Below are 17,672 nucleotides of genomic sequence, written 5' to 3' on the forward strand. Positions count from 1 at the left end.
AGATCCGAAGATCGTGGGCGCGTTGGTGAGTGCTGGCGCGCAGTAGGTTGAGGGCGCGCTGGGGAGCAGGTGAGAGCTGGCGCGCTTTAACAGGAACATCGGCAGGTGCGCGCTGGCGCGCTATATCAGCAACAGCAGGAGACCGCTGACGCGCTATCTCCGAAACCTCAATGAGGTCAGGAGAACGTTGGCGCGTATGCTTGGCATGGCGCGTAAGAGACGTGTGCGCAAATTTGCGCGCATGCCCTTGTTGCCCCGAAGGGACCGTTGCCTGTTTTATAAAAACAGGTTTAGTTGTCGCCCAAAGCGCATCAGCAGCCAGGATCGACGACGGCAGGTCTGACGGGTAGAAGGTCGGCGTGCCCTTTGTAAGGACGACCTTCCACCGAAGGGGACCGTGAACGATCCGCAGAGAGGTCCAGGGTTGTAGCAGGAACAGTCGGAGATCGATGACAAGGCTCCTCTGCGGCGGACTGCAACGATGATGAGGAACTGAAGAGGCCCCTCCTCACCGACTTATAAAGGTGAAGGAAGGCCTCTCCGGCGAAGAGGAAGGGGAGCCTTCCGATGTATGCACCCTCTGAGGGCCGTTGGGTCAGCAGGCTGACCATCAGCAGTCCTCCGAAGAGGAGTCTCTGTGAGTGAACTCCCCCGAGGGAGAGAATCACCGGCAGGAGAGACTGTCGGACTTAGTTCCTCCCTTGTAGGTTGAGCAGGAACGGGAGAAACTAAGCCTTCAGCTACTGCGGGTTGATAAGTTGCAGAGGTATTAGGAGATACCGCATTGGATACCTCTGCCACCACAACGTCGACGATAGACAGAGGATCAACCTCTTCCAAAGTCGGCGATTACTTGACAGCGGCACCCAACCGGATGATGTCAAACAAGGCTTCCTTGGAGGGCAAACCTTCGAGCCCCAAGGAAGACCAAAGCTGTAATAAATCAGTTACATTAACATTTAAATCCTCCCCCGGGGGAAGAGGTGGAGCTGCCTCGCTAGGGGAGGCAACGCCATCTCTCGAACCCCAAGGTCGGGAAACAGAACCACGGTCTACGCTACCACTCGACGGTCTCTCGAGAGAAACCGATCGAGTGGTAGCTTCGGAGGAGGTTTGGGCAACGGAAGAAGAGTCCTTGGGATTTTCTCCTTTCAAAGAAATCTTTGAAGGAGAAATATCCCACTGGGAGGCAGACCACTCCCTACACTCACCAAACTTATTACTACTATCACACCGTTGGCCCCTACAGTAAGGACAAAGGGTGTGAGGGTCCGTCTCGACCGCCGACATAAATGTATCACAAGGGCGGTCGGGTAATCCAGGACATTTGCGCATGACCGCAGAGGCCAACTTCACACTCAAACCTGTAGAAGAGAAAGCAAAAAGACATTAATGGCTGTCAGATAGGCGAGGGTGAGAGCGGACACGTCCGACTACCACCCGAGCCGAGAGCAAAGTGAGCTCAAGCACAGGAGTGTGTGAGGGGGGGGGGTAGCAAGCTACCATCCCTATGCCCCGCTAACTAGCGGTTGGGTAGTAAACCCTCGTTAAAATTCTAATGGCTCGTCATTTCAGCTACGCCGAAAGTAATAACCAATATTAAATAGCGTGGTTTGTATATCAGTCACGGAACAAAAAATGCATTTATGACGTGCGACAGCGGTCTCAAAATGGCCGCCTCCGGTGTCGGCTATGCTCCACCAAACACACTTAAATTATACGAATTAAACTGTGAGAAGGGAGCCTTAAAATTATACACAGGAAAGATCATGATAATATTCCGAAAACAGTAACAAACACCGAGAGAAGCGTGGGAGCACACTTAGCTTAAATGCTACAGTTTAAAGGAATGATGGGCCGTAGTAGTACGGAGAGGAGGTCCACCGGGTACCTTGATAACGGCTCCCTTTTCATTCGCCACTCTTCCCCCTCAAAGAGTTAAACCTATTCGGGGTGAAGATTGCTATGCGTCGTATGAAAAAAAAATACATCCCCTGATATTATGCGATACCCTTAAAGATATATTAAGGATACTCGCGCCAGGAGTTAGAATTCTGGAGACCTATGGTTAATTCTCTGGGAGTATCACTGTAGCAAATATCCCTTAGAAAGCTACCTAAAGGAACCTTCCATCAGGACGACATGGCCTAGCCCAAAAATACCATATAAAAACCATTGAAATGTCAAATTTGAAAGTAATTTGTAGTTTTCCTCATGATACAAACCTGGAGCTATTTATAGGGGATATTACTTTTGGTGAAGCTGAAAGACGAGCCATGAAAATTTCAGCGAGGTATAACTACCCCAACCGCTAGTTAGTGGGAGGGGTGAGGGGTAGCCGGCTACCCCGCTCACTCACACACCTGGGCTGAGCAACCACTTTGCTTTCTGGCACGACTTCTTCGGAGACAAGGCAAGCATCGTTAGGAAAAATACAAATTACTTTCAAATTTGTCATTAGTTCCATCACTAAATACAAGCCCTCCACTATTTATAGGAGATGACTTACCTCTCACGAGGGAGAAATCTGTACCAACAGGCTTTCGGCACTTGACCTGGGCTTCTCTCCCATACTATATAGATCGTAGGAAGTAAGGACCCTGCCCTCGCTAAAATATTTGTGCTCTGCACTATTAGCAGCCTGCGCAAGCTGTGTTTGTGATACTAGCAATGTGGCTGGTCTAGTTATAGGATCTCGAGTCATAGGAATCTGAGAGTATTGAGACTACCCAATGGCCACCCCCGCAAGAGGTATTGGGGACGCAACAAGTATTATCATTCCTATACTTGGGTTACACAAGGGAAACGGAACTTACCTACAGAGAGGTGAGGTCAGCTGTGCTGAGTACCTTGGTGCTGATTCCCCAGAGGGGGAAAAGATGAAGGAAAGAAAGGCGCAATTCATTCTACTCATTCCTCCCAGACTAACCCAGGTAACTTCAGCCCTCAACCCTCTGCTACTTGTCCATCAAGGAGCTTGAGGTATTTAGTCCATTTGTGCAGCCACTACAGGACCAATGGAAAACATATCCATGTTCCTGTTGGGTACATCTTCCAGGAAGTGGGCGGTGAAGGTCGTCTGACACTTCCACACGCCCCCTTGCAGTACTTGCGCCACAGAGTAGCTCTTTTTGAACGCCAGGGACATTTCAATGCCTCCAATGTCATGAGCTCTGGGTCAGAGGAGGGTCAGGACTAAGTGTAAGGTCAAGGACCCTGCGAACCCAAGAAGAAATTGTATTCTTTGTGACCCTTCTCTTGACCTTTCCCATGCTGACAAACATTGCTGACACACCTCAGACTCCTTACTGGGCAAAGTACCAGTTGGTCTGGATCTTCATTAACAGAAAAGAGACTCTCGATCCTAAAGGGACTGAATCTAGGATCTAATACCCCAGGATTTTGAGTGTTAACAATGAACTCGGGGACAACGCTGAGTATTACTTCTCCCCATCCCCTTGAATGGGAAATGTTGTATAATAGACCATGCAGTTCACAGACTCACTTGACTGAGGCCAAAGCAAGTAGGAGCACCGTCTTTAAGGAAAGGTGGCGATCTGCTGCCTGCCGTAATGGTTTGTAGGAGGCACCGTTCAGGGACTGAAGGACAAAAACCACGTTCCAAGGAGGCAGTCTAACTTCTGACTGGGGACAAGTAATCTCAAGGCTGTGAGTAGAGAAAGTTCCAACAAGGAGGAAATATCTATTCCTTTCAATTTAAAGGTGAGACCTAATGCTAAGCGGTAGCTTTTGACTACCGTAGCCGAGAGAAGCATTTCTTCCCAAAGGTGTAAAAGGAACTCCGCTATTGTTAGAATAGAGGCATCGAGGGGAGTGATACCCCTTCCACGACACTACCCACAGAAAACACAGCACTTAGCCTGGTAGACTAACACTGAAGAGCATCTGAGGTGTCTAAACATCCTTTCTGCAACTCGTTACAAAAACCCTCTCTGAGAGAGGAGATGCCGGACAGTCTCCAGGCATGAAGTCGAAGCAATGCTATGGCTCTGTAGAAGGTGTTGGCATGTTGCTGTTTGAGTAGATCATGTCGTGGAGGAAGTTCCCTCGGACAGAGCTGCAGAATGTCTAAGAACCCCTCTGTGTGATGCCATAGCGAAGATATTAGCTTATCCTGACTTGGTTAAGGACTTTTCTCATTAGTCAGCAGGAGGGAAATAAGTACACATCGATGCTGGCCCACTGTTGCTGGAATGTATCTCGCCAGAGAACCTGGGGGTCCAGGGTTGGGAAAAAGTAGAGTGGGAGACTGAAATTCAGGACAGTCCTGAACAGGTCCACAGTAGGGGGAACCGCACAAAGTCAGGACTTTGTTGGCTACTAGACGATTCAAAGACCACTCGGAGCCCACTATCTGAGTCGCTCTGCTTAGATTGTCTGCAAGCACATTCCTCGTGCCTGGAAAGAAGCGAGCAATCCGAGGATCTCTATTGCTAAATGGCACAGGGGCAGCGAAAAGGTACAGTTTTGCTGGTTTAGGTAAGCTACTACCGTGGTTTTGTCGCTCGTCAACACCACGGAGAGACCCGCAAGAAACTGGTGGAACAGTTGGAGGGCAAGGGGGGCTGCCCTCATCTCCCAAGAGATTTATATGCTGGTATCTTTCTGATTCGGACCACTGGCCGGAGATGGTGTGGTGCATCAAGTGGACCCCCACCCTCCTTTTGATGCATCTGAAAAGAGCATCAATTTCGGGAGAGGGGCGAGAAGATCGACCACCTTGCAGAGGCTCTCTCCTGCCAACCCCCACCAGAGGTCCGTCTGTACCTCTGATCCTAGACGAACTAAGGTGTCCAGGGAATCGGAGGCCTGATTCCATTGAGACTTGAGTCGCTACTGGGGGATCGCATTTTGAGGAGACTGTTGGGTACAAGACAGGACAGAGATAATAGGTGGCCTAAAAGACTTAACTAGCTCTGCGCTGGTAGCTCTTCTCGTCTGAGGAAGGGCCGTGCTACCTTCATCAGCATCTGAATTCTTTCGTCTGATGGAAATACTTTGTGCCATTTGGTGTCTATTATCATGCCCAGGTATACCAGTCTTTGAGAGGGTAGCAGATGAGACTTCTTGAGGTTTACCATGATCCCCAGATCTTGGCAAAGCCTTGGAAGTTTGTCTTGTTGTTGAACAAGGGTCGCCACCGAGTCTGCTAGAATCAGCCAGTCGTTTGGATATCTTATATAAGATGGATGCCGGTTCTGTGAGCCCAAGATAACAATAAGTCAAACACCCTAAAAAAGACCTGAGGTGCCAAGGAAAGACCAAAACACAGCACCTTAAACTGGTCTTGTTTCTGATTGAGCATGATTCTTATATATTTCCTGGAAGACAGATGGACTGGGATCTGGAAGTATGCGTCCTTAAGATCCAGTGTACACATGAAGTCCTGATGTCTTATCCCTTGTCTGACCGTGTCGGTTGTCTCCATCTACAACGAAGTTTGACTGTCAAACTTGTTCATGGCTGAGAGGTCGATGACTGGTCTCCTCTCCAGCCTCCAGATACCTTTATCACAAGAAAGAGTCGACTGAAGAAGCCTAGAGACCCGCTGAAGACCTCTTGGAGAGCACCATTATCCAACATGGTCTGGACTTCAGCCCGAAGGGCCAGTATTTTTGCGGACCCCTTCACATAGGAGCTCATTGGGACTGGATCCCAAGTCAGTAGAGGGAGAGATCCAATGAACGGGATGTGATACCTTGAACGAATCACATTGACTGTCAAGGGTTCGGCCACAAGCTACAGCCACCTTAGCAAACAACTTTGCAGGCATCCCCCAAGGATGTGGATAGGTGGGAGGACTGCTGGTCCTAGCAGGATTGGCCTCTGCCAGATCCCGTTCCCTCTACCTCCACGGGAGGACTTGGAAACTCTACTGTTACCTTGAAAGGAATTATTAGACACATTACGGCCCTGCTGTCTTGGGATCCTAGCCCCATTCATCTGCGGTTTGGAAGAAGACTGTTTCTTCTGGGACAAAGGTTGGTACGGCCGTGATGTCAAGGCATTTTGGAGGAAGGAGTCCTGGTCTGGTTGGACTTCCACCACCAGCTCAACGTCTACTGGTTCGAAAAGAGAACTCCCCTCAAAAGATGAGCTTTTCAGCCTAGAAACCTCAGCCGTGGGAGCTATCAATGGAACTTCTCAATGATCGAATCCCATCTCTTGAGGATGGTATTCGCCCACAGGTGGGAGAGGAACTTAATCGTTCTGATGCCAGACAAGAGGAAGGTTTCCATCAACCTCCTTGTGGACTCACAAGACCAGTCCTGAGACCTGATCAAGTGGCCCACAGATCCCAACCAAAGGTCCAGCTATGAAGTAGCCTGCATGGCATACTTCGCAACCTTCTCCTGGTTTGTGGTAAGCGGCATCTCGTCTGGAGAGAGGGATTTCCTGAACAGGGATACGATCTCTCTTGGCTGAAAAACGTCTGGTAATGAGATCCGTGGGGGTCGTCATAGCAAGAGCGCAAAGGCTCCGCGACACACGAGCCTGAAGGCTATAAGTCACGAGAACCCCAAGGTTCAACATGACGAGAGCCCAAAAGTCCAATGTCACAAGAGCAAGAAAGCTCACGGGCACGAGAACCAAGAGGTTCCGTGCGACGAGAACCCAGAGATTCTGGGTTGCAAAAACCCATGTCATGAAAACCCGCGAGTTCTGCGTGATAAGGTCCCTGGAGACCAATGTTATGAGAGCCCGAAGGCTCATCAAGACAGGAGCTAGAAAGCTCCAGGTTACGAAACCCGAAGGCTCATCGTAACGGGAGTCCTGCGAGCCAGAAGGCTCGGCGTAACGAGAACCCAAAAGCCCGGGATTCAGGAGCCCAGAGGCTCAGTGTAACCGTCATAAGAACCAGAAGGAATCACAAGACAAGAACATGAAGGTTCAAACAGGCATCTCATTATGTCAGGGGGAGGAGCACACATGGGGTGGCGAAGGGTCAAAGACTCCTTCACTTGACAGACCCCCGAAGGGGAACGTCAAGCAGATTCCTCAGGGGAGGACTCTGCTCACAAGCCTGGTCTCTCAAAGGAGAGAAAAGTCCTCCCGAAGGAGAACTGCGCCTAGGACTATGGTTTCCCCCAGAACTAGCGGGAGAAGTATAGGCATAATCCACATGCTGGTCACGAATTACCCTCTCTCGCAGAAGAGAGAGATATACAGTACTCCCAAAGGAGGAACATGCCTAGGACCTTGCTCTCCCTCCGCCCCCGGAGGAGAAGTATAGTCTTCGGCTTCAGCCACAGGAGACCAAAAGTCAGACTGGCGGAAGGCTCCACCTCCGAGAGAGTTGGAGTGCGCTTCCCCTCATCCCCCCAAACTAAAAGAGTTCAAACAGAACTTCCTTCAAAGGGGGACCATCAACGCCCAAAGATGGCCAAAACACTGACAAATCAGAAAGAGATTAGGCGCTCCGTGGGGATGGGGCAGGACTGAAATGCTAGGAGAAACAGTACCATCCTTTGGTCCACAAGGTTGACCTAGAGTTAACAGGGCTGCACTGCAAATCAGCCGTTCCCCAGTGAGGACCGGCAGAGGAGCAGATTCAGGATGAGATCGAGTAGTCAAAAAAGGAGTCCAAGACTTCTTCGACTTTGAGGAAGACCCTGAAGGCGAAGAATCTCCCTTTGACTTCCTTTTCCTACGCCCATATCTCTCCCACTGGGAGGCAGACCACTCCCTACACTCATCACAGGTGTTGTCCCGATCACACTGATGGTCCCAGCAAGCCGGGACCAGGCTGTGGGGTCCCGTCTCAAGGGAGGATATAATGGTACTGTAAGAGCGGCCTTTGGGACCAGGACAGGTATGCATGGAACAAGGTCTACACACAGTTGGAAAAGTAAAAGCATAAAAGTATGGTTTACAGTCACTCCGGTCCTCAGTCACTGCGGCCCCCAACCCTAGTCACTACAGCCTACCTCCCTAGTCACTCCGGCCTATCACCCTAGTCACTCCGGCCCACTAATTATACTATGTTATCTAGAAAGAATATATAACAACAGACTTTCTCTTTTATTAAATAATTATGCAGTATAGTCATACACATATGCAATAACTACATAATACTATGTAATCTAGAAAGAATATATAATAACAGAAATAACCAAACAAGGCTCACCACACCCTGACCACAACATGGGAGCACTGACTGGCTTTAGCGTGATGTAAACGTCTCGCCTTCCTAGTTCAAAGCTCTGATAATATAGTAACAAATTAGTTTGGCCTTCTCTTTACTTTTTTAATACATTGCTATTAACATTACATAAAATGAGATAATATAGTACGATATAATAGTTTAAATTATATGAAAAATTAACTGTATACAAAAGTATGCGTCTAAGTGAAAAAAAAATCAGGCAGCCTACCGATACTAAAATATTTCTGTATACAAAAGTATGCGTCTAAGTAAACAAAAACAAAAACAAAAATCAGGCAGCCTACTGATACTAAAATATCTATGTATACGTAGTAGTAGTAAATCATACTACTACTGTGTACTAATACTACTACTAGTAGTAGTAAATTTTTACCTCTATCATAATCGTTATCATCATTATTAATATTTATTAATACGGAGGAAAAGAGAGAGAGAGAGAGAGAGAGAGAGAGAGAGAGAGAGAGAGAGAGAGAGAATGTCAGGTTGTTGTGACTGTGACTTGACCCACCTTTTACCAGACCTCTCTTGTTCTTATTTTTCTTATCTAGCCTCCGTGGACATAATAAATGTACAATAAAAGTTGTAAACAAGTATAATTACATATATGGATATATAAACACACACACACACACTCAAACAACCAAACAATATATATTGCTAACTTTTCACACTCCAGGGAGGCCGGAGTGACCTGGGTCGAACGCGGGGGAGGCCGGAGTGACCGGAGCCGGAAAAGCTAGGGGCCGGAGTGACTAGGGAGAGAGCAGCAACGTCCGTCTGCTACCGAGCCAGAAAGCAAAGTGGTTGCTCAGCAAAGGTGTGTGAGTGAGCACGTTAGCCAGCTACCCCTACCACTAACTAGTGGTTGGGGTGGTTTTCCCTGGCTAAAATTATCACGACTCATCTTTCAGCTTCGCCGAAAGTAATATCCCCTATAAATAGCGGAGGGTTTGTATTTAGTGACAGAACAACTGATTTTTTTATAAAAATGATATTTTAATTATAAAATAAATTTTTGAATATACTTACCCGGTGAATATATAATAGCTGCAACTCTGTTGCTCGACAGACACATACATAAAAAACTCGCGAGCGATCGCTATGCAGGTTGCGGGTGTGCCCACCAGCGCCAACTGTCGGCCAGATACCACTCTCGGATGTAAACAAAACCTTCAATTTCTTCTCATCCCACTGCGTCTCTATTGGGGAGGAAGGGAGGGTCATTTAATTTATATATTCACCGGGTAAGTATATTCAAAAATTTATTTTATAATTAAAATATCATTTTTAAATATTTAACTTAGCCGGTGAATATATAATAGCTGATTCACACCCAAGGAGGTGGGTAGAGACCAGAGTTAATTATGTTTACAGCGTATAAGCTAAGAGTTTTTTCATTTTGGCAGTTATCAATATAACAAAACCAAAATAAATAGGTACCTGGTGAGGAAGTTGACTTAGACGATTACTCTGCCTTGTAAGTCTGTCTTCCTCACGGAGCCCAGCGATCCTCTTAGGATGCTGACAGACTCCCAGGAGCTGAAGTATCAAGGGCTGCAACCCATACAACAGGACCTCATCAAACCCCTAATCTGGGCGCTCTCAAGAAATGACTTTGACCACCCGCCAAATCAATCAGGATGCGAAAGGCTTCTTAGCCTTCCGAACAACCCATAAAACAATATTAAAAACATTTCAAGACAGATTAAAAGGATATTGGAATTAGGGAAGTGTAGTGGTAGAACCCTCACCCACTACTGCACTCGCTGCAACGAATGGACCCAGTGTGTAGCAGTCCTCGTAAAGAGTCTGGACATCTTTTAAGTAAAATGACGCGAACACTGACTTGTTTCTCCAAGAAGTCACGTCCATAATACTTTGCAGAGATTTATTTTGCTTGAAGGCCACGGAGGTTGCTATATCTCTAACTTCGTGCGTCTTAACCTTAAGCAAACATCGGTCTTTCTCATTCAAGTGAGAATGAGCTTCTCGTATTAAAAAAATCTGATAAAATATGACAAAGAATTCTTTGACATAGGCAATGAAGGTTTCTTAACTGAGCACCATAATGCCTCAGATTTCCCTCGTAATGACTTAGTACGAGCTAAATCGAACTTAAGAGCTCTAACAGGACATAATACTCTTTCCAGTTCGTTGCCTACGATCTCTGATAAGCAAGGAATATCAAAAGATTTAGGCCAAGGACGAGAAGGCAGTTCATTTTTGGCCAGGAAACCAAGTTGAAGTGAACAAGTGGCTTTTTTCTGTAGAAAAGCCGATGTTCTTACTGAAGGCATGAAGTTCACTGACCATTTTAGCCGAAGCCAAGCACACTAGGAAAAGTGTCTTGAGGGTGAGATCCTTCAGGGAGGCTGAATGTAATGGCTCAAACCTGTCTGACATGAGGAACCTTAGGACCACGTCTAAGTTCCATCCAGGAGTTGCCAAACGACGTTCCTTAGAGGTCTCGAAAGACTTAAGGAGATCTTGGAGATCTTTATTGTTGGAAAGATCTAAGCCTCCATGTCGAAAGACCGAAGCCAACATGCTCCTGTAGCCCTTAATCGTGGGAGCTGAAAGGGAGCGAACCTTTCTCAGATGTAAAAGAAAATCTGCGATTTGGGCTACAGAGGTACTGGACGAGGACACAGATGCTGACTTGCACCAGTCTCGAAAGACTTCCCACTTCGACTGGTATACTCTAATGGTAGAAGCTCTCCTAGCTCTTGCAATCGCACTGACTGCCTCCTTCGAAAAACCTCTAGCTCTTGAGAGTCTTTCGATAGTGTGAAGGAAGTCAGACGAAGAGCGGGGAGGCTTTGAAGGACATTCTTTACGTGGGGCTGACGTAACAGATCTACCCTTAGAGGAAGACTTCTTGGAAAGTCTACCAGCCATTGAAGTACCTCGGTGAACCACTCTCTCGCGGGCCAGAGGGTAGCAACCAACGTCAACCTTGTCCCTCCGTGAGAGGCGAACTTCTGCAGTACCTTGTTGACTATCTTGAATGGTGGGAATGCATATAAGTCCATAAAAGACCAATCCAGTAGAAACGCGTCTATGTAGATTGCTTCTGTATCTAGGACTGGAGAGCAAAAGATTGGTAACCTTTTGGTCAACGAGGAGGCAAAGAGGTCTATGGTTGGTTGACCCCAAGAAGCCCAAAGACTCTTGCCCACGTCCTTGTGGAGGGTCCATTCCGTGGGTATCACCTGACCCCTCCGACTGAGACAGTCTGCCAAGACGTTCAAGTCCCCCTGGATGAATCTCGTCAACAGGGAGATGCCTCGAATTCTAGACCATAAGAGAAGGTCCCTTGCGATCTCGAGCAGCGTGAAGGAGTGTGTGCCTCCTTGCTTGGAGATGTACGCCAAAGTTGTGGTGTTGTCTGAGTTGACCTCTACCACTTAGTTTCGAAGACGCTTCCTAATATCATCAAGGCCAAGTGGACTGCTAATAGCTCCTTGCCGTTGATGTGCATGCTCTTCTGACTTGAGGTCCACAGACCAGCGCATTCCCGACCGTCCAGGGTCGCACCCAACCCAAACCCGACGCGTCTGAGGACAACACGTGGTTTGGATTCTTGACTGCTAGGGAAAGTCCCTCTCTCAGACTGATATTGCTGTCCCACCATTTCAGGCATGCCTTTATTGGTTCGGAGACTGGGAATGATACCGTCTCTAATGTCTTGTCCTAGTTCCAGTGAGAGGCTAGATGGAACCGGAGAGGCAGAAGGGGTAGTCTCCCTAGTGAGACAAACTGCTCCAGGGATGAGAGAGTCCCTACGAGACTGTTCCAACTCCTGACTGAATAAACGTTTTCTTTTCAGCATTAGTTGGACTTCGAGCAGGGCTTGACTGCGAATCTCCATCCCCAAAAATAGAATAATCTGGGATGGGATCAGTTGGGACTTTTAGGTTGACCACAAGTCCCAACTCCCTGGCCAGACTCAACGTCCAATGTAGATCCTGCAGACAGTGAAGGCTGGACGATGCTCTGAAAAGCCAGTCGTCCAAGTACAGGGAGGCTCGGATCCCCGATAGCTCGAAACTGGTACCCCACATTCCTGTAATCAAACCTCAGAAACGGTTGGGAATCCGGGTGTATAGGAATGTGGAAGTATGTCTCCTGAAGGTCGAGAGAGACCATCCAGTCGCCTTCCATAAATGCTGTCAAGACAGCCTGGAAGACTTCATCGTGAAGTTTGTCTTGACAATGAACACATTGAGCGCACTTGCCTCTTACGTACTCCTGCAGTGAACATGGCTGCCAAATCATGGAGCCATTCCTGAGGGACTTGTTCCTGCAGAGAACGTGGCTGTCAGATCATTGGAGCCATCCCTGAAAGCCTTGTTTATGCATGACATAATTGTACAGCAAAACTTCAAAGGCTCGAAAACAGCTGTGAAGTTGACCTGTAAAATCTTGGAGCGTCTCATGGCCAGGCGCCAGGGAGAGTCTATGAGGTTTGAGAAGTCTATCTGGGCAGAGGCAGGAACTCCCAAGCCGAGAACTTCTCTCGTGTCATATCAGACTCTCGCTCTATAAGCCAGTTTAAAAGAAGGGAAAGCAAAGGCTGTATCCCCCAAACTCCTCCTGGTGATAAACCAGTCGCCTAGCAAACGTAAAGCTCTCTTGGAGAGCGAGAGAGCACTAGCTTATAAAACAACGGCTTCGAAGTAGCTAGGCCTAGTGTAAGCTCTGACGTTTAGGCGAACGAGGAGCAGCAGTTACAAAAAGATCCGGACAAAGATCCTTAAAAATCAGCATGATTTATTTAAAGTCCATAGAGGGCTAAGCAGCTTTAGGCTCCTCTCCGTCTGACAGAGTCCTCAAGGGAATATCAGTAGGAGGGGGAACAGCAACTTCCTCATCTGAAGGAACCTTGTCCGATAATAGCTGAGTCTTAAGCAAGGGAGAGACCTACCGTGGTGGCAATGCTTTACAAGCAGAGTCCACACGCACTGGTGCATTAGTAGCGGACCAGGACGCAACGTCATGTAACTGCTTGACAGTCTGTGAACTGTCAACAACAACAGGTGCGAGAGACCAGGACGCAACGTCATGTAACTGCTTGACAGTCTGTGAACTGTCAACAACAACAGGTGCGTGAGGACGCACAGCGTCCACTCGAGACTGCTTTGACCGCCTAGACTGAGCAGTCAAAACAACTCTAGAATGCGGAGGTTGACGCTCAGCGTCAAAACAAGTCAACTCCGATTGTTAGCGAACGTCCTGAACGTCAACAGGAGCATCAGCAAGTGGCCTAACGTCCAAATGTGGCTGAAAATCCACACGAGACCGCATCGAGTGTGGTTCTAAACAACCTGACTGACGTGACTTAGCTACGCCAACGTCAACAGGACGCACAAAGGATCGTTAGGGTGGCTGAAAGCCAGGATCTCGATGAGATAAACGGCTAGGCTCAACGGACTTATCGGCAGAATAGTCTTCCATAAGGGAGGCAAGCTTATTCTGCATGTCTTGCCGTACAACCCATTTAGGATCAACGGAAATGGCTGCGGTAAGAGACGAGGGTAACGTCTGTGACCGCAAAACCTTGCCAACAAAAAGACTCTCGGAGTCTGTGTTACGCTTTTGTTAGGCGGCGAGCAGTCTTCCGATGACTGCATAGGGTCAGAGCTGTCCTAATGGCTACAACCAGGACGCTGGACCCGTCCTGAAAGGACTGACTTTCGCTTAAGGGCCTCGAAACCTTGTTTCAGGTTTCTTATGCGAAAAGCCTTCGGATGACGAGGAGAAAATCGTCTCTCTCGCCTTATGGTAGGGGTGATCTTGGTAAGATACACCCGATACCATAGAGGGAACGTCTGTTCGCTGATCAAGGCCTCTCGAACCCATAAGTCGTACGACATTACTTCTCCCCTGGGCTTGGGAGGTTGCAAGAGGTCCCGGACTAGGCGAACGACAGGCACGAACAGACGAACCCTCGGTCGCAACACTGATAACACTTTGCGCAATATCACTTTATCACTACGATTTTCTGTTTTGCACTTATTTCACCGAAATCGAAACTTTTACTGATTTCTACCTGAAGCACGCAATTCTACCCTCATCAAAAGGTAGTAATTGCGAAATCAGTCGTATAATGCAAGCACATTAATACCAGCAAAAAACAGTAAACATATTTTAAGATAAAAAATTCAGTGGCTGGGGAAGAGACTAAACACTAGTTCATTCAAAACTACGTTTTCAATCTCTCACCGTACATTGCCTGGGGACGAGAATAAAAAACTAAAAACGTTTTATCCTTTCTCCCCGTACAGAGACTAGGGACGAGAGTAACTCGAGAACGTTACCCGCTTGAACGGAACGTTTTCTCTCCTCTCTCTCCCTCCGTCTCTATCTTTCTCTCTCTCTCTCTCTTGATTTCGCACCTAAGAGAAGAGCCCACTTACGTTTCGTCAAAAAAACATGTTATTTGACCAAAGGAAAAAACTGAAAGGTTTTTCAATTAAAAAGTTCCTTTAAAATAGAATTTAAAACATTTAAGCTTTGAAAGAAGAATGAACAAAACGTCAGAATCAATTTACTCTTTCTGCAAAGTGAAACCGTGATACTCTCTCTCTCTATCGTAACGATAGAGCGCAAACTGCGTAGCATAAATAAACTAAACGTTAGTTCATCTTTGAAACAGTACGAAGACTATTCAAAGAAAATCTTTCATAAAATATCTATTAAAAAATATTCATTTAAAAAGTTTTAAATCATTAGCTCTTTAAAAGCTATTTACGATTGAAAGGGCTCAACGTTGTTTAACTTCGGTTTCCAAGTTAGGACCGCCTACTCTCAGGAAAGGTCGCATATAAACAAATCATTAAAATTTATTTTTATGTTTATTATAAATGGAAAGTTAATCGAAGAGGCCTAATAAAGGCGGTGAGATATAAAGTATATAGAGGAAAATCTATAATTAATTTATAACGTGATAAGATAATTGCTAAAAGCCTAAACACACTTCCGTCTAAGGGAAGGGTCGGCCATTTAAGAGTCAAAGAAAGTCCATACTCTCTTTGTCATCAAAAATTAAATCTATCCAAAAACGAGTTCAAGGATTTATTTGAAGAAAAACACCTGTACTGCGAAAGCTCAAACCAAATTAAAGTACTTCACCAAATATGATGGGAAAAACTCCAGGTTCAACAGCGAGTAAAAGTACGTCTTTTCGACACGTCGACAGAGAAGAAATTGAAGGTTTTGTTTACATCCGAGAGTGGTATCTGGCCGACAGTTGGCGCTGGTGGGCACACCCGCAACCTGCATAGCGATCGCTCGCGAGTTTTTTATGTATGTGTCTGTCGAGCAACAGAGTTGCAGCTATTATATATTCACCGGCTAAGTTAAATATTTAAAACTGTGATAAGGATGAAATACCTTTTCCATGAACTATAGGATTTATGTGAAGGGGTAAAGGTACTTAAAATGCTGTACCTTTTCATTGAAGCTTCTCTTCACAGAGACCTTTGTGTCCTCCACCTCATAGACGTCCCCTCATTGATGCATCCGCCTCCCATCTGACCTGAGGCGTCAAAACGTGACGTGCCTAGAGCTTTGCATATGGCGTCGTACATCTTCGATGTCGTGGCAAAAGGTCCTGAAATTGTCAAATGGAATATCAGTGCGTAATACAGTACACTTATCAATAACATACAATGTCGAAAATACAGTAATGCATCTAAACACATACCAGATCTATGTATATGCATAATGAATATCTATCTTCAGAGTAAAATTTTTAATCGATATCATCTAAAAAATATCCGCGGTCTAAGACTGTCTAATGGGTTTTCAGTTTATTTGCTGTTGAAATTCAGATCAATTCCAGTGAAAGCACATTTCAGTATTTACTACAGGAAAAATTATATGATCAAAATGTTGTCACGTCCATAACTCCAATTTTACCGCTTTTTCTCTGATGCAAGCTCGCTTTGCTAGTGATTAAACATGACCTCATTGCTCAAATGTTCTGGCAGGCGGAACGTATTGCTACCGGCATCAGCTCGTGGGCTAGTATTTCGGGGTTATGAATTATACAAGTTAATTTGATTCCCTCGATAATCATAACCCAGCGATTCATGGTTATCAGTTTAAATGAACGTCATAATAATTATTGATTAAAATTTGCTTGAAATTACTGAAATAGTTTTGGGAAAATTGTGTTAATGTAAAATAAAACCTAAATGTTCAATTTAATAAATCAAATACTTTTCTTTATTAAATTCTGTATCTCCATTAACAGTGGCTGCCGACAGTAGGCCATGGGGTTCAAAAAACTGTATTTAGAGATATCTATTAGATTATGCAAGTTCCAATGTCCTAAATAATATTGTACTAAACTACAATAACAACCCAATAAGGCATAAAGTAGGCAGTTGAAGTTTAAATTGAAAATTGAATTCTGTACCATTTTAGGAATTAGCAACCTCCATTCGGTTAGTCGTGCCTTTACATTGCATGAAATGATCAAGCAAACGTAATAACTAAGCACAGGTGCTGTTGTGGACCAATGGACGCCATAGATCCAATCTTGCTTAGGGTCACTGTAAGGGCTTCAGCCGGTCCTGTCATAAATTGAACTTGTACATTAGAAAACATAATTACGGAATCATAAACAACAATAAAAGAGATTCATTTGTGATATAAACTTACTTTTGTGGATAATAAAGGTGGAATTGACGAAGAATTTACGAAAAATCGAAGAATTAACTTGGCGGAGATTCGATTTGTCCAGCATGATAGATTGTTTGTTTACATTTGGCACTCGGCAGCAGCAGCAGGATTGCCAGCTTTCCAGAATATTTCCACTGGATTATCGTACACAAGCATTAAATTGTCGTTTTTCAACCAAATTTATCGTACACACTTTCAACATTAAGGAGTTACATGATTAACTTATTTCAAAATATTTTTTTATAATTGTTTAATTAAAAACACACACATATATGTATATACCTAAGGTATGTATCGTACACCATACCGGACCTAAAATAGTCGTACATGTATAATAATTATCGTACGATAGCACCCCTACTCGGCAGTGGCTTGAAAAAAATGAGAAGTTGTCGTACAATGTCAAACCTCATGAACGAAACTTTGTATAGAATCATTTTCAGTAATATTTATTCTTATATAAAATGTGAAATACCCATATTCTATTAATTTTACATATATAAAATCTGATATTTATCTATTAAGGATTATGAAACTATTTGTTATCGTACGTCTGACAATAAATTCTTGACATTTCGATTTATTTAAAGAAAACGGTTTATGATAAACCTCGATAATAAAAAGTTAAATAGACAGATTCTATTAATTTTACATCAATAAAATCTGATATTTATTTATTTATCAAGGAATTTTGAAACTATATTTTATCGTACGTCTGACAGTGTATCTTGACATTTCGATTCATTTAAAGAAAACGTTTTTATGGTAGACTTCGATAGATTTTATTGGATCT

The 17,672-nt window shown here is 45.3% G+C and overlaps 1 protein-coding gene across 2 annotated transcripts in view; it reads right to left on the reverse strand.

Annotated features, from left to right (window-relative positions):
• The window catches only part of LOC137635552 (delta(3,5)-Delta(2,4)-dienoyl-CoA isomerase, mitochondrial-like), a 125,078-nt gene extending 108,103 nt beyond the window's left edge, over positions 1 to 16,975 (reverse strand). Inside the window, exons 1-2 of one of the 2 annotated variants that reach the window (XM_068368024.1) lie at positions 16,859 to 16,975; positions 15,641 to 15,803 (exon numbers count right to left, since the gene is read on the reverse strand). Coding sequence is in view for 1 of the 2 variants with exons in the window: in XM_068368023.1 (XP_068224124.1) it covers positions 16,859 to 16,943 (85 nt within the window). In the remaining variant the exon portion in view is untranslated. The remainder of the gene's footprint in view (positions 1 to 15,640; positions 15,804 to 16,858) is intronic. The other variant, XM_068368023.1, reaches the window with a different exon arrangement.
• Between the last annotated feature and the right edge of the window lie 697 nt (positions 16,976 to 17,672).

Source organism: Palaemon carinicauda, unplaced genomic scaffold (assembly GCF_036898095.1).
Source record: "Palaemon carinicauda isolate YSFRI2023 unplaced genomic scaffold, ASM3689809v2 scaffold14, whole genome shotgun sequence".
NCBI lineage: Eukaryota > Metazoa > Arthropoda > Malacostraca > Decapoda > Palaemonidae > Palaemon > Palaemon carinicauda.